Below are 26633 nucleotides of genomic sequence, written 5' to 3' on the forward strand. Positions count from 1 at the left end.
TGAATACTCATGGATGACTTTGGGGGTTCAAGACTTCAGTGGAAGAATTAACTGCAGATATGTGGAAAGTGCAAGTGAAATTAGGATAAGAAGTGGAGCCTTAAGATGTGACTTAATTGCTGCAATTTTTATAAAACAAATGCATGAGGAGTTGCATGGATAAGCAAAGGAAGTGGATTCTTGAGTTTATGAAGATCATCACTCACATCACTTCACTTCTGGTGAAGATGCTGTGAACATTGTTGAAATAACAACAAAGGATTTAGAATATTATACAAACTTAGTTCATAAACTTAGTTGATAAGTGGCCAGGGTTGAGAGGATTGAATCCAATTTTGAAAGTTGCTCTACTGTGGGTAAAATGCTATCAAACTGGATTGCATGGTACAGATAAATCTTTTGTGAGAGAGAAAGTCAATCAATGTGGTAAACTTTATTGTCGTCTTATTTTAAGAAATTGTCACAGTCATCCCAACCTTCAGCAACTACTAATCTGATCAGTTAGCAGCCATCAACATTAGACAAGATCTTTTATCAGCAAAAAGATCAACTTGCTGAAAACTCATAACTGTTAGCATTTTCTAGCAATAAAGTATTTTTAATTTAAGGTATGTACTTTCAAAAGACATATGCTATTGCACACTTAATAGACTACATTATAGTGTAAACATAACTTTCATATGCACTGGGACCAAAAAACTTGTATTACTTGCTTTAATGCAACATATGCTTTGTTGCCATGGCCTTGAACCAAACCCGCAGCATCATCTAGGTATGCCTGTATCTAAAATTGTGGTGGTGGGTTTGGAATTGAGTAATGTGAAGAGGCTGGAATAATTCTGAGGTGCTTGATAGTAAAAGCTTAGACTGCCTTGAAAAGATTGTTGGTAAAAATAAGAACTCTGCAAGCATCATAGAATCCAAGGGACTTTAATATTGCAAGAGCAGACACATGTTGCGTGGGGTTTAAAAAGTGAGGAGTAAGTAAACCTAATGGTTTTACATGCTGTTTAAAGAAGACAGATGATTCCATTAGTACAACAAATTAGCATCCCTAATTTAAGAAGACTAATATAAGAAAATGTTATCATTATTGCCATAGCACTATTGCAGTTAACGTTACCTTGGAGCAGATAAACTTTTATTAAAATGTAGAAAGCCAGGTCACAGACTGTATTCTTTTCCTCATTTACTTATACTGATTGGACAAATTCAGGCAGTGTATATGAAATGTGGATTCTTTATAGTCAGATCAGTTTGAATCTGAGATTGTCACTTAATGTAAGCTTGGATAAGTAACAGCCTTTGGGCTTCAATTTTCTTGAATAATGGCTTAATTTTAAGGGATATAGGCTTTTTTTTTTTAATTTTTTTTTTTTTTGAGACGGAGTTTCGCTGTTGTCACCCAGACTGGAGTGCAATGGCACAATCTCAGCTCACTGCAACCTCCGCCTTCTGGGTTCAAGCAATTCTCCTGCCTCAGCCTCCCAAGTAGCTGGGACTACAGGCGCGCACCACCATGCCCAGCTAATTTTTGTATTTTTAGTAGAGACGGGGTTTCACCTTGTTGACCAGGGTGGTCTCGATCTCTTGACCTTGTGATCCACCCACCTCGGCTTCCCAAAGTGCTGGGATTATAGGCGTGAGCCACTGCGCCTGGCCCCCATGACAGGCTTTACCAAAAGTGTTTTTGGAATGAATCCTACTTAATTTCATTTGTATCCAAGTTTTCCAACCAAATCCCCACTTCAAGGACTTTCCATGTGCTAGCTGACTTTTCTGGAATGCTTTTTTCTCTCCTCTAGCTAATTTCTAATCAAACTTCAGGTCTGAACTTTCTTGAGAGATTATTTATTTTTTGAGATGAAGTCTTGCTCTGTCACCCAGGCTGGAGTGCAGTGGTGCAATCTCGGCTTACTGAAACCTCCACCTCCCAGGTTCAAGAAATTCTTGTGCCTCAGCCTCCTGAGTAGCTGCAATTACAGGAATCTGCCACCATGCCCAACTAATTTTTGTAGTTTTAGTAGAGAGGGGGTTTCACCATGTTGCTCAGGCTGGTCTCAAACTCCTGATCTCAGGTGATCCTCCCACCTCAGCCTCCCAAAGTGCTGGGATTACAGGTGTGAGCCATGGCACTTGGCCCCTTGAGAGATCTTTTAAAGTCCCTCCAGATAAGTTAAATCCTAGTTATATGCTCACAAAACACTGTATTTTCAAATCAAAGCACTTATTACAACCATAATGAAATAACTGTTTAAAGTTTCCCTACCTGCTAGATTTCTTTATGAAGGCAAGGATGTTCAGTTTATTGTGGCATCCACTATGGTTAGACAATATAGGGTAAATGTTGGCTGTTGGCTATAATAATAACTATTACAGACATTCAAAGAATTTTTTGAATGAATAACCCTGAGCAGTTCTGTTTCTATTGGTGCTGTGACATTATGTACAAAAGTACATGAGGACTGTTTGGTGGCTCCCTATTATTGATCAAGTGCAAACCCAGCTTTTCTTCACCGTATTATAGCAGGCCATTTCCACATTTCCTTGTTTATGTTTCAGCCAGTGACAACTACAGGTCCCAAATGGTCACGCTGATATGAAACGTTAATGGATGGCTGCCAATGAGAACTGTGCACCAGGCAGGAACATGCATCATGCTTGGGTGTGAGAAATGAATCTGAGATCACGTAAGTACTCAGAGAGATGATCCGACCGAGCACAGCCAGCACATGCCAAGCTCATTCAGTGAGCTCAGGTCTCACCAGCCCCTGCTCTGTCTTGCTGTGTTACTTTTGACAAGTAATTTTGCAGGGGTTCGGTTTCCTCGGCTGTTAGGCTTCTGTGCACCTTCTGTTTATTCAAATAAACTTTTCACTTCATTGAACTGCTGTTGCTTAGGTCTGCCTTTGGCGTCTCCTATACTTCCCAGGGATGTGAAATGGGTCCCTCAGACAAATACTCGGTCTGAAGATGAAATGGGAACAGAACTCAAGTCGCGGGCTTGTATCTTGGATAAACACTGCGTATCTCGTAGTGAACCACAATGGTGCCTCCCGCTCTCCTCCGCACGTGCACAAACCCGCAACTACCCCTCGGAGTTGGTCATCTGACTTCTCTGGGGTAAGAGCCACATCCTCGGTAAAGGGTCCGGAACCCCAGCCTCCAGATACTCCAGACAATTTTCTCAAGCCCGCGAGCTTACCCTCCCCGTCGGCATCGCACCCACCCCTTCCCGGGGCCCTGTCACCTTGACTGCGTGGCTCATGGCTCTCCTCACCGCGGCCGCTACCTCCGGAGCAGTCGAGGAGCCCCGCCTCTCAGCAACCAATCAAAGCCTGAATTGTCCGATTCCCAGTAGCCGCGTTACTAACGAGCCACAACCAATCACCATGCAGCGTCTCCGTTTTAGCCCCGCCCTCCTCGAAAAGGACCAAGCTGGAGGCGTACGCTAAACGGATGGCAACTGGTAAAACCGCGAGAAGCCGCAGAGCCCAATTACTGTCCAGAAGAGAACGGAAATCGCCTGGACGCCATATTAGTTGGGGGCAGAGTCATTTCCGGCGCAGGGAACCACTGTAACACAGACTGGGTTTGTATTTAGCGGATGGCGTCGGCGCCCGCGTATTGTAACCTCCTGTTGAGGGTTTAGGATCGTCTGTAAAAGAACCCTTATTTTAGCGTTTCCCAGTTGCTACCGTCTCTTTGGAAATGTGCGAATAAAAGCCAAGTCTCAACAACTGCAGCAGGTATTGATTGGAACGCTGACTCCTAAAAATTCTGTGTATATTCTCTCATTTATTTCCCCAGAAGGTGAGGTTAAATTACTCTCTGAAGTTCTCATGGTTAGTAAATGGACATCTGGGCTGCAAATCCGCTATGCCTGACCGCAAAGCCTCGTCTTACCCTTTACATTTTGCCTATTCAACTCTCTCAACTCCTTGGTTTTGCTGATAAAGAGGTAGGAAATAGGCAATTAATCATCAGCAGCATAATCAGAAACAATCATAAAGCGTTTATTTAAGTGCGTTTTAATTTGTGACTTTGCAAGCATCAAGAAAAATCTCTGTAGACATGCTACTAACGTGCCACAACCTTTTCCTATTGTTCCTAATGCATAATTGTTCTCCTTCCCTACCCCTGTAGCCTTTCAGGTTAACTTTTAGGTAAAATTTACTTTTTATTGAAAATGAAAGATCTGGACCAATGGATTTCCAAGGTCCTTTTTCTTTTATGTGATCAATGTTATTTTAAGGAATTATTGCAAGTCATTCTGAGAATTGCAAGATAACTGATTTTTTTTTAAATTAAGGTGCATTCGATTTGCAGGACATTTAACGTAAGGAAGCAATGAAACCAAATGTACTGGATATTGTCTTTTATCTAGGAAACAATAAATTAGATGATCTTGGACCTTGCATTGTATCTCCTGAATTCTGACAGTGATTTAAAAGATGCCCCATCCTTGCTCCCCATTTTCACTGTAGACTAATAGTGCAGCTTCCTGAAAATTCATAACTTATTGTGGTGATTTCTTGCTAGCTAGCGTCCTGTATTTAGTTAACCAAAACCCCTCATCTGCTGATATTTGAAAACAGTTCATATAATGACAGAATCAGTTCAGTTCTGTGGCCCTTCTTTTCTTAGATAAATCTGCATGACTCTTTTAACTGTTCTGCATATGAGGTGGGCTCTTTACTATCCTAGTTGTTCTGGGTACATGGCCTGGTTTGTCTTGTCACCCTAAAATAATCAAAAGGCTAAGGAACCAGTTACAGGGGTTTATTCAGCTGGAAAATATGAGGGCAGTCACATGGGAACATGTAGACACTAAAAAATGGTGATACGTGCTTCCAGTGTGAGGAAAAGTGAAGATTGTTTATAGAAGACAAAATGGAGATGCTGAAAAGAATTACAACATCTTGCGAACAACTGATAACATCCAGATTTAAGATCTGATTGACTGCTATTGATTACACTCTAAGGTGGTTGCTTAATATTTTTTGTAAAAAAGTAACAATCACAACGGTCTACAGCTCCAATATTATGTAGTCTAGGTTTGAATGAAGAGTAGGGACTCTGATTAATATATAACATTTCAACATAAAGGTCAGGAAGCAACAATAGTCATGCACCAGAGAAGAAAAACAGCTGTATTACACAACTCAGTTTTCAGGGCTTAACTTTTCTCCGTTGGCTTAATAAATTTGGAAGGTTCTGAAATTTCATTTTCTTTTTAAAGTTTGTATCTCAAAATATAAGTTGCAGGACTGAACAGGAAATTCCAACATGTTCATCATGTAAGTTCACAAAGCTATGTAGTAGGCAGAATAATGGCCTCCGGAAGATATGTTCAGATTCCAGGAACCTCTGACTATGTTGTATATGACAAGACATTTTGAAGATGTCATTAAATTAAGTATTTTGAGATGGGAAGATTATCCTGGATTGTCTGGTGGACTCTGTAATCACAAGGATCTTTATAAGTGAAAGAAGGAAACAGGTCAGGGAGAAGTTTGAAGATGTTCTGCTCCTGGCTTTGAAGATGGAGGAAGGGGCCACAAACCAAGGAAAGCAGGCCTCCTCTAGAAACTGGAAAAGGTGAGGGAATGGTTTTTTCCCTACAGCAACCAGGAGGAATGCACCCTTGCTAACACTTGATTTTAGCTTAGTGAAACTCAATTTGGACTTCTGACTTCCAAAAATGCTACCTGTTTTTGGCTTCTTCCATTTTCAAAGCCAATAATGGAGCATCTTCAAATCTCAGACTCTCACCTCTGCCTCTGTGGTCACGTCTCCTCTTACTCTCACTCTTCTTTGTCTCTCTTTACAAGGGCTTACAAAGGCTCTTGTGATTACTTTGGGCCCACCTGGATAATCCAGGAACTTCCCTATTCCAAGATCCTTAACTTAATCACATCTACAAAATCCCACTTACCATGTAAAGTAACATATTCACAGGCTCCAGGGATTAGGACATGGGCATCTTCTGCCTAGCACACTGAGTTTGGGTGATGCCAGTAAATAAGGTTGAAATGGAAATAAATGAGGTAGAGGCAACAGCAATGGACCTGATCACATAGTGTCCTATAAGCCAAGGTAAGGATTTTGGATTTTATTCTATGATGGTATACACTAGCATATTACCAGCAGGAGAGTGACATTATGATTTATATTTTATAAAGATCATTTTGGGTGCTGTGTGGCAAATTAACTACAATGGAAGCAGAGAGGTTCTCCAACTAGGAGCCTTTCGAAGTATTCCAGGAAAGAGATGTTAATAGCTTGGATTAGAGTAGTGGAGGTAGAGGAGGTAAGAAGTGATTAGATTCTTAGTGATGTGTGCTGAAAGTACAGAGAGAAGATTTAAGGATAATTTCGAGGCTTTGGGCTGGAGTAATTGGGTGAATGGTGGTACAGCAGATATACTGCAAAAGGAGGTTTTGGTTTGTTGCGGAGGGAGTCAAAATAAAATTGCAATGCCTGGTAGCCATCTAAGTGGAGGTGGTCAATAGACTGTGATACACATCACGATGATATACATCACAGCCTATTGACCACCTCCACTTAGATGGAATTAAGGGGAGAGTTAGGTCAAGAGACAAATACTTGAGAGTCACTACTCCATAGATGGTAAAGCCTTCAGACAGAGTGAAAGCTGACCATAGTATTTATTATCCAAACCAGCACACATTTTAACTTTTTATTTTGACAATTTCAGACACAGAAAAGTTGTAAGAATAATACATAGAATTTGCATATGCCTTTCACTCAGATCCTCCAAATGTTAACATTTTATTATACTTGCTTTATTCTTTTCTATTTCTCTACTTATCTATAGACAGACATTTTTTCTCTGAATTGTTTGAAAGTAAGTTGCAGACATGATACCCATACCCTTAAATACTTAAGTGGATTTTTCCTACAAAGTCTTTCCCTTGTATCACTAGTTCTTAAAGTATGGTTCTTGGGCCAGCTGCAACTGTATATCACCTGGAAAGTTGAAACCTAACTTGTAGGACCTCACCCCAAACCAACTGATTTTGAAATTTTTTCTGTGGTTGTGAAAAGAAATTAACATGACTTCAAAACTATTATCTAATTTATAGGCATTATTTAGATTTTACCAATTGTCCCAGTAATGTCTTTGATAGCAGAAGTACCAATGGGACACTTTTGAGATTAAAGGGAACCACAGTCAGTAATGTAGCCAAGACAGAGTAGTAGAGTGTAACCATAAAAGGCAGTTGAGCTCACACCTGTAATCCCGGCACTTTGGGAGTCCCAGGCAGCCGTCTTACCTGAAGTCAGAAGTTTGAGACCAGCCTGGCCAGCATAGGGAAACCCTGTCTCTACTAAAAATACAAAAATTAGCCGGTGTGGTGGTGTGTGCCTGTAGTCCTAGCTACTTGGGAGGCCGAGGCACGAGAATCACTTGAACCCGGGAGGCGGAGGTTACAGTGAGCCGAGTTCGTGCTACTGCACTCGAGCCTGGGCGACAGAGCAAGACTCTGAAAACAAAAACATCGAAGAGGTATACTTTTTCTTAATACGTATACTTAGAAGTCTAAGGTCCAGTATGATGAGAACTGGAACTGTCCATAGGATTTTATAAATTGATGTTCTTAGTGACCTTGACAAGAGGGAAATAGACTCAAAAATAAAAGATAAGAAAGCCGACATGGTATGTAGAAAACTCCTTTTTAAAAGGAACAAAGATACAGAGGAGGCTGTGGGATTAAGTAAGGTTTTGTTCTTTTAAGGTGGGCCATTAATACATTAGGTTGATTGCTACTGGGAAAAATTGCAGAGCAGTCTAGGGAGGTTTACAAACTACGGGTGCCAGGAGTAGTTTCATCTCTAAAGATTCTGATTTAATGGATCAGCCAGGCTCACAGGGATATTTAAAAGCCCCCCAAGTGATTTTAATGTGTAGTCACGATTGAAAACCACTGGTAGAGAGAGAAAAAAATCTGCTGCAGAGAGGATTAAAAAAAAAAATCCGCCGCGGGAGCAAGACCCTAAATAAATAAGTGCTAAATTGTCAGCCAGCACCACTTGAATGATCAAATCTTGTCAGTTACAGTATCCAACTTTTCCTACAAGCGTCCATAGGCAGACGAAGGGTTTATACCAGTAACTCCATTCTCCAGGAGACAAGAAAGGAGGATATAAAAACGACTCAGGATTCTCCTTGGAGCTAAATATCGGGAACTTGCTCTAGCGAGTTCCCGCCGTAGTTCTTGCCGAGCTCCCGCGCTCTGGCTGCACGCTGTAGCCCAGGTCGCCAATGCGCACGCGCAGGGTTCGCTGGGTCTCACGAGCCCGGGTCCTTGCGCAGGCTTGGCTGCGCGTTCTCGCGCTGCACGTTCAGCTGGTTCCTCCCTCCTTCCGAGCCTCTCCCTTGGCCGCCCCGCGGGAGAGAGGCAGAGATGGCAGATGAGATCGCCAAGGCTCAGGTCGCTCGGCCTGGTGGCGACACGATCTTCGGGAAGATCATCCGCAAGGAAATCCCAGCCAAAATCATTTTTGAGGATGACCGGGTGGGTACCAGGCACTGCTTCGCTCGCCTGCTGAGGCGGCGGTATAGCCCGCGGATCCTCTGGTTTCCCGCGGAGGGGTCGCGAGTGCCGCGGTGAAGGGAGGGGACCCGAGAGCACCCGGCTGCCCTGGCCGAGCGGGCCCCCAGCCAGCGGGCAGGGCCCGGGCACTCCGAGGCGGCCTGCCGGCGCGTGCCAACGCTCCGGTTACGCGTTATCTGCCCCGGGCGCGGGCCAGGCCGCCGGGCGCCCTGGGTGCCGCACCGCGGGGTCTGGACACGTGTCTGGGCGCACTGGGGCCCCCGCGTGGAAGCCCGCAGGCTCCCCAGCTGCCTCAGACCTCGCCGGTGTCAGGAATCTCGAAATCTCGCCTGCGCTCTGCCTGACAGAGAGAAACCCGATCGCGTCCTGACTCAGGCCCAATCTCCGCAATCTCCCGCGCACAGCCAGCCGGCCTGCCAGGGCCTGGCGTTCCTGGGCGCAGATAGGCAGGATATTGTGCTCGAGGGCCTCAGGGTCGCGGGAAGGCGCGGGGACCTGCTGGGCCTGCCGGCTTCCTTCGCGGGTTGCGGCTTGTGGCTTGCCACCCTCACCCCTACCCGTACGCCTATCCCCACCTCAAGGCCCACCCTGGGCCAGCGAGGCGATCTCCCTCCTGCGATAAGTGGGCCCGCCTGGGATTTGCTTTCCATTGACCTCTCCAGCTAAACATTTTGGACTTAGAAACAGGGGAATGATTTCTTTTATATTCAACAGGAAGTAATTTTATGCCAAGAGACTAAGACTAGTTTTTGTTGACTTCCTCGTAGGTGAAATCCCAGTTGATGTGACTGTGAGACATCTTGTGTAAATTATTTAGTGGACAGTTGTATTTTGGGGATTGGATCTCAGATAAAGCTGGGTAGAAGATTGGCTGATTTAGATAGGAAAAAATTTGTAAACATTTTGTTAAATTTAGGAAATATGAAATAGAAAAACATTTATTCTACTGGGATAACGTTATTTGAGATTTAATTAGGTTCCTCCAGGTGAATTTTTAAAAAATATTTTGTTTCTAATCAGGGGAAATTCTTTTCTTTTAGAAGAAATATTTATTTGTAAAGTTTGCAGTTGCCTTTGAGAAATGGTTGAAAAATTTTCATTTGAACCACCAAAGTCCAACAGTATAACAGCAGGAAGCATTCTAAATGAATCAGCGTTTTGTAGGGAGGACCCAGTAGAATTACTCCTGAGACAAGTGTGGATGGGTTTTATTAAAACAGCTTTCATTTCAGCAGGGAGCAAGAAATACAAAAATATTCATGCAGTATGTGTATTTATAGACACTGTGGTAAATAATTTGTCTAAATGCTAAATAATTTGTCTAAATATACAAAGATTAGGTATATTTCTTAAATACTTATGTGAGAATAGATAATCAAATATCAGACAAATATGTAGTTACAAAACTCATCGCTACCATAAAGAAAAAAAAACCAGGAAATTGCACAACTAGGACTCTGTTCTGACCTGGGAATAATGGGAGGGGGAGGGGAAACATTTTTTTTCTCTTTTTTTTTTCCCTCCCAGAAATAATATATGTACTGGGAATGGAATGGAGGAATGACCAGCAGTTTAAGTTAGACAGAAGTTGGGGTTTGGAGCGGGAGAGGATCATTCAAAAAGTCCTGAGGGCAGAGATCTCAGAAGGACAGTTTGATGTGAAGAGTTGCAGGAGACCTGGAGAGGTAGGCAAGGATTAGCATGGCCAATTTCTATGCATCCATTGGCTCCCAATTTAAATGTCACCGCCTCAAAGTTGTTGTTCCTAAACAATCAAAATCAGGCTTTTGTGATAATCATTCATATTATACGTTACTTTTCCTTTGTAATATGTATGACCTTTGGTGATTATACCTTTATTTAGAGTTGGTCTTCCCATAAGACTTCTATGGAAAGGACCATGGCACCATTCATAATGTGTACATTTCTGTATTCTTAGCATCTAGTGCCTCCCATGTAGTTAGTGCTCAGTAAATACTTGTTGAAATAAGTTTTAGCCTACCAATATGCTAAAACTTTGACTTATTTGTTACTTTCCCTTTTCCCTAGTGCCTTGCTTTCCACGACATTTCTCCTCAAGCACCAACACATTTTCTGGTGATACCCAAGAAACATATATCCCAGATTTCTGCAGCAGAAGATGATGATGAAAGTGTAAGTAAATTTCTAACATGAATTATTTTCTTGCTTTTAAAATTGGGAGATTAATTTTGTCCTTAAAGATTAATTTCTTGTTCCTAAGGTCATTACTAAAGAGAAATAGAAAAACCATTAGGACTTCAGTTGGCCAGCTGTTTTCCAAAGTTGCTGCATCATTTTGTATTCCCACCAGCAATGAATGAGCATGCCAATTTCTCCATATCCTCATCAACATTTCCTATTGACTCTAGCCATCCTATTAAGTGTGCAATGGTATCTCATTTTGCTTTGATTTGTATTTCTCTAATAGTAGGTAGACTTTTAAGGTACTATTTCCAAACTATCTTTTTTCTTGTATTAATTATCTATGTTGTATCATTTAAGACATTTTTTTAGTTTAATGCAGATTAATATAATCTATGAGCTCAAGAGTGTCCCAGTTTAATTCAGTCTCTCTGGCCAAGGAGATACTATTCCTCCTGTTTCTTAATTTTAACTCAAATGGTATATACTTAATTGGGTCTCTGCCTCCTTAAAAGTAGTGGCCTGCCTGTATTGGCAATATCTTTGACACACAATTTCTTCTATTATTACTCTCAGGTAATTGTAGAAAGTACTGAAATCCCAGTTTATTTTGGAAAAGCCAGTACGTGTTCAATTTGTCCTAATTGAAGTTAAAATGTATGGTAAATTTCCATCATTCCTTTGCAGATAGATCAGTCTGCATTTCAGTCAGGCCTTGGCACACCAGTGATGCGGGGGATGATACTAATGAAGGAGGATCATGATTCTAGCCTCAAAAGTTAGGGAAATATACTGTATAAGAAGACAGAGCTGGGCGCGGTGGCTCACGCCTCCCACTAACTACATGGGAGGCACTAGATGCTGAGAAAACAGAAATGTACACATTATGAATGGTGCCGTGGTCCTTTCCATAGCACTTTGGGAGGCCGAGGCGGGTGGATCATGAGGTCAAGAGATGGAGACTATCCTAGCCAACATGGTGAAACCCTGTCATACAAAAAATTAGCCAGGCATGGTGGCACATGCCTGTAATCCCAGCTACTTGGGTGGCTAAGGCAGGAGAATCGCTTGAACCCAGGAGGCGGAGGTTGCGGTGAGCCAAGCTTGTGCCATTGCACTCCAGCCTGGGCAACAAGAGCAAAACTCCATCTCAAAAAAAAAAAGAAGACAGAGACCTCCTTTTTTTTTGAGACAATGTCTTGCTCTGTCACCCAGGCTGGAGGGCAATGGCACGATCTTGCCTCACTGCAACCTCCGCCTCCCAGGTTCAAGCAATTCTACTGCCTCAGCCTCTCAAGTAGCTGGGATCCTTTTTTTTGAGACAGGTCTTGCTGTGTCATCCAGGCTGGAGTACAGTGGTACCGTCATGGCTCACTGCAGCCTCAACCTCCTGGGCTCAAGCGATCCTCCCACTTCTACCTCCCAAGTAGCTCAAACCGCAGACACATGCCACCATGCCTGGCTAGTTTTTGTATTTTTTTATAGAGATGGGGTTTTACCATGTTGCACAGACTGGTGTTGAACTGCTAGGCTCAGGTGATCTGCCTGCCTTAGCTTCCTAAAATGTTGGAATTATAGGTGTGAGCCACTGCACCTGGCCTCAAGACCTCTTAATATTAAATTTTCTTTGATAGGTTTTTGATGTCTCATTTCAGCTATGTGTTTAGTATTTATCAATCATATACTCTTATTCTAAGCAAGTAAATAAGGCAACTGTTTTTACTTCTTAACAATTTGTCAAAGAGTGATTCAGTTTTCTAATAGCATTTTGTCTTTTTTTTTGAGACAGAGTCTCACCCTGTTGCCCAGGGTAGAAGTGCAGTGGTGTGATCTTGGCTTACTGCAACCTCTGCCTCCCAGGTTCAAGCGATTCTCTTGTTTCAACCTCCCAGGTAGCTGGGACTACAGTTGTGCACCACCACAACTGGCTAATTTTTGCATTTTCAGTACAGATGGGGTTTCACCATGTTGGTCTGGCTGATCTTGAACTCCTGACCTCAAGTGATCTGCCTGCCTTGGCCTCCCAAAGTGCTAGGATTACAGGCATAAGCCACCATGCCCAGCCTTCTAATAGCATTTTATCTGACATCCTACTTGTTGGATATGGCCTTTATCTCTGTGGTCTGGAGTTAACCATGTATATTTATTTCTTAGTTTGGACTCAATCTTGCATACAAACTTCATAAGTAATATAGCTATACTATGACATTGACTCTTAAGAAAGTTATGTGGCCAGAGGTAGGAATAGAGGCATCCTGTTAGAGTTAGTAAGGCTCCAGACCTGGGACGTAAAGGAGGTCATTACATTATAACTGAAACCTAGGAGCGATAGGCAAGATGGAAAGTCCATTTTATATCAAATCTTACTGCCAGTTTTTTTTGTTATTAAAAGACTATTCACAGTCCAAGTAAATGGAGAGATATTCTATGTTCCTGGATTAGAAGACTTAAATATGAAGATGTCAGCTAAGTGCAGTGGCTCATCATATAATCCTAACACTTTGGAAGGCTGAGATGGGACGATCACTTGAGGCCAGGAGTTCAAGGGTGCAGTGAGCTATGATGATGCCACTGCACTCCAGCCTGGGCAGCAGAGTGAGACACTGCTTCTTAAGAAAAAAAAAAAAGATAGGACTGGGCGTGGTGGCTCATGGCTATAATCCAAGCACTTTGGGAGGCTGAGGCAGGCAGATCAGGAGTTCGAGACCAACCTGACCAACACGTTGAAAACTCTTCTCTACTAAAAATACAAAAATTAGCTGGGTGTGGTGGCGCACACCTGTAATCTCTGCTACTCAGGAGGCTGAGGCAGGAGAATCTCTTGAACTAGTGAGGTGGAGGTTGCAGTGAGCTGAGGTTGCAGTGAGCTGAGATCGCGGCATTGCACTCCAGCCTGGGCGACAGAGCAAGACTCCATCTCAAAAAAAAAGAGATGTTATTTCCCTCAGCTTCAAACTATAGATTCAATTAAAATGAACATTTTGAATTTTGACAACCACTTGTCAAAATTCAGATTCCAGAATATCTGTGGAAAGTGCAAAGGTTCAACAATAGTAAAAAACCTTGAAGAACGAGATAGATCTGATTTTTTTTTTTAATAGCTGCAGTAATTAAGACAGAGTGGTATCAACCCAAGGATAGTGGACCTTTAGAACAAAATACAGTGTCCAAACATAGACCTTCACATATGTGTATCTTCAGTTTGGCAGTTCTATTCCAGATCAGGACTGAGGAAAGGAAGGATTTTGTTTTGTTTCTTACTTATGTTGGAAAATTTCAGACATTCAGAGAAGGGAGAATAGTAAGTGTAACGAGTTCTCAGCTATGTATCATCCAACTTCAACATTTATTAATATATTCATCCTTAACCCATATTTTCCCTGATCCCTAGTTTTGTTTTTGTTTTTTTTTTCTTAAAGCAAGTTATAGACGTATCATTTCAGGATGGACTTCTAAATGATTATGCTAAGATAATTGTTCACATTAAAATGAAATTGGACCACAACCTCATACTTTGTGTAAGCATCAATTCAGGTACCATAAAGACCTGTTAAGAATGATTTTTTTTTAAAAGTCAAAATTAGAGAATAACTTTATGATCTTAGGGTTGGGAAGGATTCCTTAACAATAAATTTAAAGTACCATCCATAAAAGAAATAGATTGATTAAATTAAGCACATTAAAGTTAAGGACTTCTTTTCTCCTATGAAGAGAGTGAAAAGGCAAACCACAAACTGGGAAGAGATTTGTAACTTCTGAATTAAGGGGGAAGGTGGAAAAAGTAACAGAATAGGGTCATTTGGAAGCCTCTGGAGTATGATAATGTTCTGTTCTTTGATCTGGTAGGTATGTAAATTTTTTTATTATTATTTAAACTGTATGTTTTATACATTATCTCTATATAGCATTTTACAATAAAATTTAAAAAATACTGGAATTAAGAAAAGGACATTTTGCCTCTTTAGTATCTTAATTACAGTTGACCCTTGAAAAGCGCAGGGGTAAGGGATGCTAGTCTACACAGTCGAAAGTCCACATATTACTTTTGACTCCCCCAAAACTTGCTAATAGCCTACTGTTGACTAGAAGCCTTACAGTAACAGCTTTACAATAAACAGTTAACACCTTTTGTATGTTATATGCCTTATATATTGTCTTCCTAAAGTAAGCTAGAAAAAGGAAAAGGTGGTTAAGAAAAATCATAAGGAAGAGAAAATATATTTACTGTTCATTAAGTGGAGTGAATCATAAAGGTCTTCATCCTTGTTAGCTTCATGTTGAGTAGGCTGAGGAAGAAGAGGGGTTGGTTTGGCTGTCTCAGGGGTGGCAGAGGCAGAAGAAGATTTGAATATAAGTGGACCTGCACAGGTCAAACCCATGTTGTGCAAGGGTCAGTTGTTTTTACTTGGGGATACCTTTTTAAAGTGAGACATTATTTCTGAAACTTAGAAACTTCATGACATTAATTTTTAATTCAATGTATTTGTACAAATCAGAATTAAAAGGTTAGAGTGAGTACTTAATGGTAAAATACTGTCTTATATGCAGTAACATTAAAACTTCAGAATACAATTTTTTTTTTTGAGACTGAGTTTTTGCTCTTGTTGCCCAGGCTGGAGTGCGATTTCACAATCTGTGCTCACTGAAACCTCTGCCTCCTGGGTTCAAGTGATTCTCCTGCCTCAGCCTCCCGAGTAGCTGGGATTACAGGCATGCGCCACCATGCCCATCTAATTTTGTGTTTTTAGTAGAGACAGGGTTTCTCCATGATGGTCAGGCTGGTCTCAAACTCCCAGCCTCAGGTGATCCACCCACCTAGGCCTCCTAAAGTGCTGAGATTACAGGCGTGAGCCACCGTGCCCCGCCCCAGAATACAAAATTTTAACATTTAGTATAATTACACAATCATGGCATTTTAAGGTCAGAGCTTCTTACTCAGATGTAGCTCTTTTCTGTAAGAATTGATAAAATCTTAATTTTTACTCGGTTAACATTCTAAATTAGTGTTTTGAGGTCAGCTCTTTTACATAGAAGACAGTTGTGTGCCAGGAAACATTTACTGAACCAACTTTAAAACTGTGCTAACTCATAATTAAATTTTGTGACCAGCATAGGTACCTGTTGTACAAAATTTTATATAGATGCTCCTCAACTTAAGATGGGCTTACATTCTGATAAACCCATAAGTTGAAAATATTGTATGTCGAAATGCTTGTAATACACCCAACTTACTGAACATTATAGCCTAGCCTACACTAACTTAAGCTTACTCAGAACACTTAACATTAACCAACAGTTGGTGAAAATCATCTAATACAGAGTGTATTCTGTAACAAAGTGTTGAATATCTCATGTAAGAGTATTTTACTGCATATCACCAGCCTGGAAAAAGATCAAAATTTGAAGTAATGGTTTCCATACCAATGTAAAGTTAAAAATTATAATTTCCCCAACTTATGGTTTTTGTCCATTGTCCATCTGTACAATGGACCTTACTGCATGAGCAGCAGAGTCCACTATCTTGGGGCTTACTAAAGTAAGAGGAATAGAAACGTAAGACTCTCCCTTCCCTCTTTTCTTGCTATAAGAATTAAAGGAGTTCCCTTTCCTGAGAGCTTTTTAAAATGTTGAAGTTAACCCTCCCAACTTTTTTCTCTCACCGTGGGAAAGCATAAGTAGTGAAATGGTAAAGTGTTTTTCTCTTGCCAGCCTTCTTCGCTTTAACTTTTTATAGGGAAGAAACCTGGCAACCCACAAGTGGACTCCATGTGTAAATAGAGACAGATTGACTGTAGATAGAACCAAAAAACAAACAGGATGACGCAGAATGAGACTAGGTATTTGCCACAGGATCTTATAAGTCCCCAGACAATGCACTAGATATGGTAGTGTTCATAGAAAATCCATAATGGTCACAAGGAAGTCATGAAGAAAGCAAGATGTCTTGCTTTATGAAGAAAACTTAAACACCACTTGGAATATAATTTAAAAAGTGTTTTGGTTGGGCATAGTGCCTTGTGTCTGTAATCCCAGCATTTCAGAGGTTAAGGTAGGCAGACTGCCTGAGCTCAGGAGTTTGAGATCAGCCTGGACAACATGGAGAAGCCCTGTCTCAACAAAAAAATTAAAAAATTGGCTGGGCATGGTGGCATGCGCCTGTAGTCCAAGCTACTTGGGTGGCTGAGGCAGGAGGATCACTTGAGCCTGGGAGGTCAAGGCTGCAGTGAGCTGAGATCGTACCACTTCACTCCAGCCTGAGTGACAGAGCAAGACCCTGTCTCTTAAAAAAAAAAAAAAAGCTAACTTTAATTGAATAACAGATCTTTTGTCTAATTTGTTTCTTGAAATTAGTAATGAATAAATACCTAATCTTAATGGGTCTCCAACTGTAGATTATGCTCTGTTGGGATTAAGAGTTTCCAAGTATTTGCTCAAAGGAGTGTGTTTCAAGGAGAGTTTTAAGATTTGACATTTCAGCTTGACAGTTTGTTATATAATGGTAAAAAGTTATAAATTGCCTGTGCCTAAGAAACTTTTTTTTCTTTTCCAGCTTCTTGGACACTTAATGATTGTTGGCAAGAAATGTGCTGCAGATCTGGGCCTGAATAAGGGTTACCGAATGGTAGTGAATGAAGGTTCAGATGGTGGACAGTCTGTCTATCACGTTCATCTCCATGTTCTTGGAGGTCGGCAGATGCATTGGCCTCCTGGTTAAGCATGTTTTGGGGATAATCTTCCCTTCTCTAGGCAATGATTAAGTTAGGCAAGTTCCAGTATGTTAAGTGGCACACTTATTTTTGCCTGTGTATGGAGAGATTCAATAAATAATTTTCAAACCAGATACATAATAAAAGACATTGTTGCATGGTTTATAGTCTCTCTGCATTTTGCCTTTGACTTGTTATTTTAGAAATAGATTTGTTGGAATATATGAAAGTGGGTTTATAAATTTTGGAGATTTCTTCCCAAGCAGGACTCTATGAACATTGCATTGTCTTAATGGTGTTGTTAGTCTTTGAAGACAAATTATGAGAGATTATAAATTTAACTTTGAAATATTTTTCCAGGCTAAAATAGGTCCAAATTAGATTTTTTTTTTTTTTTTTTGGATAAGGAGTTTTGCTATTGTTGTCCAGGCTGATCTTGGCTCATTGCAACCTCCACTTCCTGGGTTCAAGTGATTCTCCTGCCTCAGCCTCCTGAGTAGCCGGATTACAGGTATGCGCCACCATGCCCGGCTAATTTTGTATTTTTAGTAGAGATGGGGTTTCTCCATGTTGGTCAGGGTGGTCTCGAACTCCCAACCTCAGGTGATCCACCCGCCTCAGCCTTCGCCTCCCAAAGTACTGGGATTACAGGTGTAAGCCACTGCGCCTGGCCTCCAAATTAGATTGTTAAGCTAATTCTCACATTTTCTAAGAACACAGGAATATTGATGAAATTGATCCAGAAAATGACCATTTTGGGTTTAGAAACAATGCTTTCCCCTGGACTCTGGGTGTAATTTGGAAAAAGGATGAAAGTAGTTTTGTCATACAATCTTTGATGACCATGGGGGTATTTCCTTGCTATTTAAACACCATCTGAATATTTATTATAAAGACTTGAAAACATTTTACCTAGAGTTCATTTTTCTGGTTGAAAACCCACTGTTCTAAATGTGTATGTACACATTAATAAAAATATTTAAGTTGTGCACGAATCTGGCCAGGTCATAGAATAGGAAAGGGAACTTGTCAGGATCTGAGTTTTCAGGTAGACTGAAACAACTGTTTGTTTTTAGTCTCACCATGTACCCTGGCCTTTTAAAATTTTTTTTTTTAAACAGTCTCGCTCTTTTGCCCAGGCTGGAGTGCAGTGGTATGATCTCAGCTAACTGCAGCCTCCACCTCCTGGGTTCAAGTGATTCTTCTGCCTCACTCAGCCTCCTGAGTAGCTGTGATTATTGTCGTGTGCCACCACACCTGGCTAATTTTTGTATTTTTGGTAGAGACAGGGTTTCACCATGTTAGCCAGGCTGATCTCAAACTCCTGACCTCAGGTGATCCATCTGCCTTGTCCTCCCAAAGTGCTGGGATTAACAGGTGTGAGCCACCACTCCTGGCCTCTAAGGTTCTATTTAATACAAGGTTAATAGCTTTGCTTCTTTGCTTTCCTTTATGTAGGCACTTTCCAGATTCTAAAACTTAATACTTGTTTTTGTTTTGTCTCTCATTCATACTTTTTTTTTTTGTGAGACAAAGTCTCACTCTGTCATTCAAGCTGGAGTGCAATGGTGTAATTTCGGCTCTCTGCAATTTCTGCCTCCTAGGTTCAAGCAATTCTTCTGCCTCAGCCTCCCGAGTGGCTGGGACTACAGGTGCATACCACCTGCCTGGTTAATTTTTGTATTTTTGGTAGAGACTGGGTTTCACCATGTTGTCCAGGCTCCTGACAGGTGATCCACCCTCTTTGGCCTCCCAAAGTGCTGGGATTACAGGTGTGAGCCGTTGCGCTTGGCCTTCTATTTTTAGTCTCTAAAAAGATTGTTGTAGCGTTTTGACACATTTAATTGAAAATTGTTTTTCTTAAAATTTTATTTCCTGTGATTTTTTAAAATAGATTTTTTTTGGGGGTGTGGGGAGAGGAGGGAAATTTGCTTTTTATGTGTAACACATAATTTTTTTCCCTATTTGTCATTTGTCTCCTTTATAGTGTCTGGAATGTTTGTGTAGTTAATGCATCCATTTTAAATTTATTTCATAAGCCTTTCACACCCCGAGGATTTTTAAATACTCTTTTTTTTTCACCTAGTACTTTTGTGACTTTATATTTTATATTGAGGAAAGGTGTAGGGAGGAGTTTTGGAGGGATTTCGGCCACAGTAAAGAATGAAATAATGAGATGCATTTGTATTATGTATAGGAGGACTGGCTCTGCTTTTTCATGCGTGTCTTTCCCACTGATTTAGTTAAGCTGCTGTTAATAAATTAGGTAGGCAACCACCAAGTTGTCCTGCTGGTTCTGTGTGTCACCTCTCTGCCCCAAACTGTCTTGTGGCATATATTCACCAAACCTCAGGTGGTAGCCGGTCTCCAGGATAGCCCACAAGGATCCTTGTGTCTGATATTTACACCCTTGTATTTCTTCTCATTTTGAATTTGAGCTGTATCTGTGACCAATAGTATGGAACAAGTGACAGTATGATTTCTGAGGCTGGATTACAAAAAGCATGATGACTTACACTGTGGTCTCTTGGATTGCTCACTGCTATTGACCGAATTTTGTTTCCCAAAATTCATATGTTGAAATTCTAACCTCCAATGTGATGTTATTAGGAGGTCGGGTCTTTGGAAGGTGATTAAGTGATGAGGCTGGGGCTTTTATGAATGGGACAAGTGCTCTTATAAAAGAGACTTTGGAGAGCTCCTGCCCCTTTCACCATGTGGGAACCCAATGAGAAGAAAGTCCTTACAAACCAGGAAGTGGCTCACCAGACATTGAATCAGCCAGTGACCTGGTCTTAGACTTCCCATCCTCTAGAACTATGAGAAATAAATTGCTGTTGTTTATGAGCCACTCAGTCTATAGTATTCATTTTTTTGAAACAGGGTTTCTCTCTGTCACCTAGGCTGGAGTGCAGTGGTGCGATCATGGCTCCCTGAAGCCTCGACCTCCCTGGGCTCGGGTGATCCTCCCACCTCTCCTCCCGAGTAGTTGGAACTACAGGTGCATGCCATCACACCTGGTTAATTGTTGTATCTTTTGTAGAGATGGGGTTTTGCCATGTTACCCAGGCTGCCACAGTATTCTTTTCTAGCAGCCAGAACAGACTAAGATACTTGCTAAAGCCAACTGTTAATAGCCAGGGACACTCAGGCAGCCCACTGAAAAGGGGTTATGATGAGAGGAACTGAAGCCTGCCAACAACCAGCAACAATATGTCAGCTATGCAAATAAACCACCTTGAAAGCAGACCCTCCCCAGCCATAGTTGAGCCTTCAAGATGACCAGTCCTGATTAGCATCTGACTGCAACCTCATGAGAAAGACCCCACAGTAGAAGCACCTGTCTAATCTCTCAAATTCCTGACTCAGAAATGGAGCGATAATAAAGTCACCAAGTTTTGGGATAATTTGCAACAGCAGTGCTAACAAAAATACCGTTGTCTTAATTTGTTTTGTTGTTTTTTAGCATACAGCTAGACTGCATTTTCCTGCATCCTTTCAGCTGTGTGGGACCACATGCCTATTGTCTGGTTAATGAGATATGTGAAGAACTGATGTATGTCATTTCCAAGACTGTGAAGTGTCTCCCATGCACTCTTCTTTGCTTTTTCTTTTTCTTAGTTGACAAGATGCAGAAAGGCTTCAACAGAGGAGACTGAGATGTTTGATGGAATAAGCCTGAGTCTCCAAATGACTGCATGGAGCAGTATTTGCCACCCTCCTGACCCACACTGAATTTTGTTAACCCACTGAGATTTCAGGGTTTGGGTAATAATACTTAGGAGTATTTATTGTAATGAATACAAGACCTATGATTGGGTGTGATGAAACTGTTCTGTATAGGGCTTGGGATTTTAACAATCATAACAGCCTATTTGATTGTTCTGCCCTTAGAAATAGCCCAAAGGTTGAGATTGTCAGGGTAAAGAGGGGTTAGAACTTGGAGATAACAATTGGGCTTTTATGTAGAGTGTAAGCCAGTGTGGAGACGATAGTACCACATTTTTTTTTTGAGCCGGAGTCTTACTCTGTTGCCCAGGATGGAGTGCAGTGACGTAATTTCATCTCACTGTAACCTCTGCCTCATGGATTCAAGTGATTCTTGTGCCTCAGCTTCTCAAGTAGCTGAGGTTACAGGTGTGCACCACCACTCCCAGCTAATTTTTTTTTTTTTTCATTTTTAATAGAGGTGGGGTTTTACTATGTTGGCCAGGCTAGTTTCAAACTCCTGACTTCAGGTGATCTGCCCACCTTGACCTCCCAAAGTGTTGGGATTACAGGCATAAGCCATGCACCCAGCCAATATCACATCTTGATTGGACTGATCTGAGGGGGCTACATGGGAAATAACTCTTATCTTTAATATTAAATGTTAAATTTTAGACCTGAAATGATAAGTTCAGGTCATTTGAGGAACTTAGTTTATCACTGAAATAATTTCCTTGAGTAAGCCACTCAGAAAATCAAAGTGATCTTTAATCTTTATCTTAAAATGTATGTATTCTTGCCAGGTGTGGTGGCTCATGCCTGTAACCTTAACACTTTGGGAGTGTTAAGGAGGGGGGAGGATTGCTTGATCCCAGGAGTTTAAGACCAGCCTGGGCAACATGACAAAACCTCATTTCTACAAAAAGTAGGAAAAAAATTAACTAGAATGGTGGTGTGAGCCTGTAGTTTCAGCTGCTTGGGAGGCTGAGGTGCTGGGAGACTGAAGTGGGAGGAATGCTTTAGCTTGAGAGGCAGAGGTTGCACTGAGGCAAGATCATGCCACCGCACTCCAACCTGCGTGGCAGAACAAGACCCTGTCTACCAAAATAAAAAAGTGTGTTTTTCATTTATTTAGGTTAGAATTAGCCTGCATAATATTAAAAAAAAAAGATTTAAATGAGATAATAAAAGCTTATTTTTTCTTTCAAATTACAGAATCCTCTAAGGTGGCAATCAGGGCTCTTTTGGCATTCATGACATCAGCAAGAATTCAGGCTCCTATCTTTCTTTTCTATCATACTTTATATCCTCAAGGTCACTTCATGATGCATGGATTGATGCAGCTTCAGTTATCAGATTCCCCCACCAAAAAGAAAAAGAGGGAAGGAAAATGTCAAAAATAATGTCAGCATTATGTATGTCCCTTTTAAAAAGAGCTTTTACAGAGGTCCTTCCAGACCTTCTGCTTATATACTATTGGTCACCCCAAGATATAAGACAGGCTGGGTACCTTGCCACCCAGAATTAAACTAAAAGGGAATAAATCTAGAGTAGATACTAACAGGTAGGTCACAGCCTCATCACTGATAGCCAGTGTTCATGACTGAGTAAAAAAGCAGCCAGGCATTCTTAGACCTTACCAAGGTACTGAAAGGACTGCTTAGGTAGCTGCAATTTAGCTATATTCACTCTTTTCTCCAATACTGAGTCAAGACCAGCAGGCATTTTGTTGACCATCCCCTGTTTTCTGTGAACAGTGGGTGCAACTGTAATTCCAAGCAAACCTCCTTTGCTACACTCATTTCTAGTGCTTTATCATACTGATTACACTTTTTTCTATTTACATTATGGCTTGCAAAATAATAGGTAAAATTTCAAAAGCTTTCCCCACTTTTTTTCATTTTTTTTTTGAGACATAGTCTCTGTTATCCAAGCTGCAGTGCAATGGCACAATGACCTTTCACCTGAGGTCAGGAGATCAAGACCAGCCTAGCCAACATGGTGAAACCCTGTTTCTACTAAAAACAAAAAAAATTGGCAGGGCGTAATGGCAGGTGCTTGTAATCCTAGCTACTCTGGAGTCTGAGGCAACAGAATCGCTTGAACCTGGAAGGCAGAGGAGGTTGCAGTGAGCCAAGATTGTGCCATTGCACTTCAGCCTGGGAGACAGAGGGATACTCCATCTTAAAAAGAAAAAAAGAAAAGAAGACTTATAGAAAAGAACAAGTGGTGTGGCAAGTCCTCTGAAGCTTTCCTGAAAGGGTCTAATAGGCATCTTGCTTGACCAGTATAGTACAACTGAAAATTGGTATACTGGTTACACATATCAGCCTGCCATTCAAATGTGCAGTAAATATACCTCTTTTTGTTTTTGTGTAACAACTTTTCTGTTTTGAGTCTCTGATCCATTCTGGTGAAAGAAACTTACTTTTAGTCAATTTGGGGCTTTCCCCCTCCCATCCTTGGGGTCGTACCTAATTTCTGGAGGGTCTTAAATAGTGCCATGGGATCTGGAGAGGAGATCTAGTCCTCCTTGTCATTGGTCTCTACAGTTTACCTGAGGCTTTTGTTACCTTATTTAATCCTTGTTCATTGATCCCCTAGGTTGACGTTTTGTAATAATGATAACCATGATTATGATAGTATTATGATAGTAATTATGAAAGTATCATGATAACATTAATAACAGTTTCTATTTGTTTAATGCTTTCTATGAGACAGGCACTGTGTTATATATATTAAAAATACTGTTGCTGGCTGGGCGCAGTGGCTCATACCTGTAATTCCAGCACTTTGGGAGGCCAAGGTAGGCAGATCACAAGGTCAGGAGATTGAGACCATCTTGGTCAACATGGTGAAACCCCGTGTCTACTAAGAATGCAAAAATTTGCTGGGCGTGGCAGCGCTGCCTGTAATCCCAGCTACTCGGTAGGCTGAGGCAGAAGAATTGCTTGAACTCAGGAGGCAGAGGTTGCAGTGAGCCAAGATCATGCCACTGCACTCCAGCTTGGCGACAGAGCTAGACTTCATCTCAAAAAAAAAAAAGAAAAAAAAATAGTATTGCTAAAAACAACTCTGTGTACATGTAATTTGCACAGAGCATATGTGTAATGGACATTTGTAATTATCGAGATCCAGCTTTTGAAGTCCCTTCCTTTTTGAGGAATTCCTTGCCTCCCAAAACAGAAGTTGAAATGGACAGACATCTAGTATTCTAGTTCCTCTGCCAGCTGCAATGTAGGCCCTTGACTTAGGCTCTGCCAATCAGATGCACTCATCTGGGATTTTGAATTTGAAACTAATGACACAAATAAACAAGGACAGTAGAGATTTCTTTCTGGTGTCAGTGGCAGCAGCATCAAGTTGGCAAGTGCAAAAATGTCTGTGTTGCCAACTCTTGGATCCAGTGTTGAATGCCAGGGATGACAACAGTGCAAACTGCAGTTCCTGTGTTCAGTGGCAGTGGTAGCAGTGTACCAGTAGACTGACTCTATGCTTCTATTTTTTTTGGAGGTGGGAAAACAAAAGTTTCACTTTTGTTGCGTAGGCCAGAGTGCAGTGGCATGATCTTGGCTCACTGCAAACTCCACCTCCCGGGTTCGTTCAAGCAATTCTCCTGCCTCTGGCCCCCAAGTAGTTGGAATTACAGGCATGAGCCACCACACCCAGCTAATTTTGTATTTTTAGTAGAGACAAGGTTTCTGCATGTTTGTCAGGCTGGTCTTGAAATCCTGACTTCAGGTGATCTGCCCTCCTCAGCCTCTCAAAGTGCAGGGATTACAGGCATGAGCCATTGTGCCTGGCCTCTAGTTCTATTTTTGTTTGTGGTATTATCTACATAGCTTCTCTTTATTCCTGTCTGTTTTCCCAGTTTGTCTGTGAGCCATTCATTAAATAGTTTCAAGAAATTAGCTGATGGAGAAATTCTTAGCAGGAGTGATCGTAGGCAATAGGAGAAGTGTAGGTGGAGTGGGGTGATGGAGAGCTTGGGGTTGGTTAATTGGCCTGGTTTGGGATGGAGGCAAGGAGAACCCAGCTAACATTAAGGAATTGGATTTTCACAGCCCATGGCAAATAGCTTTTTTTTTTTTTTTGAGATAAGGGCTTCCTCTGTTGCCCAGACTGGAGTGCAGTGGAGATTATAGTTCACTGCAGCCTTGAACTCCTGGGCTCGTGACCCTTTCAACTCAGCCTCTCAAGTAGTTGGGATGATAGGCCTGTGCCATCACACCTAGTTCAAAATAGCTAATTAAATCATTCATTTGATCATCTGCAGTGACATGATAATTGAAGCCAAGGCTTTGGGTTTCCAAATCCTATTGCCATAGGATCATATAAAGGGTAGGCATGGAATTTGAGATTGTGAGGGTGTGGAAACTGCTTCTAATATTGCTGAACATCTTAAGAAGTAATAACAAGGCTGGGTACGGTGCCTCACGCCTGTAATCCCAGCACTTTCAGAGGCCAAGATGGGCAGATCACTAGAGGTCAGGAGTTCGAGACCAACCTGGACAACATAATACAACCCTATCTCTACTAAAAATACAAAAATTAGCCAGGTGTGGTGGCAGGCGCTTGTAGTCCCAGCTACTCGGTAGGCTGACATATGAGAATCGCTGGAACCTGGGAGGCAGAGGTTGCAGTCAGCTGAGCTGAGATTGTACCACTGCACTCCAGCCTGGGGGCGGCAGAGTGAGACTGTCTCAAAACAACAACAACAACAACAAACCAAACAAAAAAGTTATCAGTGAAACCCAGGGAATTTCTGTGGCTCTGCTACAAAAATCTATAAGAGATTTGCAAGACATAAGCTCTTGCAGCTGAAGAACTGGAACAATTGTAGGCCAAACACAGTGTTTGATCCTCAGGGTTGCTAAATTTAATTGGTTTGATTCATGGACTTATATGTAGACTCTTATGAGGCAGTCAGGATGTTGATCAGGAAAGAGTGGTATCTAAATATTTAGAATGAGCTAAGATGGAGAATTTGGCTGACTCAGACAACCTCAAATTCCCAACCGATTGAAACTCCCTTTTCCCTTTTCAGCTGAAGTGTTCTTTTCTCTTGTGTGGAACTGATTTTTGGTTGCTTGAGGACCTTTTCTTGATTACTTCTCTTGTATACTACAGCTATTCCTGTGCCTCTCTCTTTAAATGGAAAGGGAACTCTCTCATACCTGATTAACTTCCTTCCATGCACCTCTTGCATTTCTTTCTTACCCTCTTTGTAATTATACAGTAGAAGATCCCAAGAGATCCTAAATGGTACATTGGGACCATCCTTAGAACTTTAAAAAGAAAAATTGCCAGGCAAAACTAGCACCTTCTATTATTATAATTATTATTTGGGTTTTTTTGAGACAGAGTCTCACTCTGTTGCCCAGGCTCGAGTGAAGTGGCATGATCTTGGCTCACTGAAGCCTCTGCCTCCCAGGTTCAAGCAATTCTTGTGCTTCAGCCTCCTTAGTAGCTG

At 41.4% G+C, this 26633-nt stretch overlaps 2 protein-coding genes across 14 annotated transcripts in view; one reads left to right on the top strand and one right to left on the bottom strand.

The window, feature by feature from the left end:
* Positions 1–3305, bottom strand: part of LYRM7 (LYR motif containing 7) — a 44214-nt gene extending 40909 nt beyond the window's left edge. For 7 of the 12 annotated variants that reach the window (XR_008479828.2, XM_078364933.1, XM_008991566.5 and 4 more), the window contains exon 1: positions 3206–3305. Coding sequence is in view for 10 of the 12 variants with exons in the window: in XM_078364933.1 (XP_078221059.1) it covers positions 3206–3268 (63 nt within the window). In the remaining 2 variants the exon portion in view is untranslated. The remainder of the gene's footprint in view (positions 1–3205) is intronic. The other 5 variants (XR_013532088.1, XM_002744626.7, XM_078364935.1 and 2 more) reach the window with 1 other exon arrangement.
* Positions 3306–8339: 5034 nt separating this feature from the next.
* On the top strand, positions 8340–19729 carry HINT1 (histidine triad nucleotide binding protein 1). 2 transcript variants are annotated; one of them, XM_035290944.3, is made up of 4 exons: positions 8340–8543; positions 10110–10267; positions 10632–10736; positions 17296–19729. In XM_035290944.3, exons 2-4 carry the CDS (start codon positions 10130–10132, stop codon positions 17458–17460), a joined length of 408 nt encoding a protein of 135 aa, XP_035146835.1. In that variant the 5' UTR covers positions 8340–8543; positions 10110–10129; the 3' UTR covers positions 17461–19729. The 2 variants fall into 2 exon arrangements, with proteins under 2 accessions (XP_035146835.1, XP_002744673.1); XM_002744627.7 differs by lacking the exon at positions 10110–10267.
* Positions 19730–26633: the final 6904 nt, after the last annotated feature.

Source organism: Callithrix jacchus, chromosome 2 (assembly GCF_049354715.1).
Source record: "Callithrix jacchus isolate 240 chromosome 2, calJac240_pri, whole genome shotgun sequence".
NCBI lineage: Eukaryota > Metazoa > Chordata > Mammalia > Primates > Cebidae > Callithrix > Callithrix jacchus.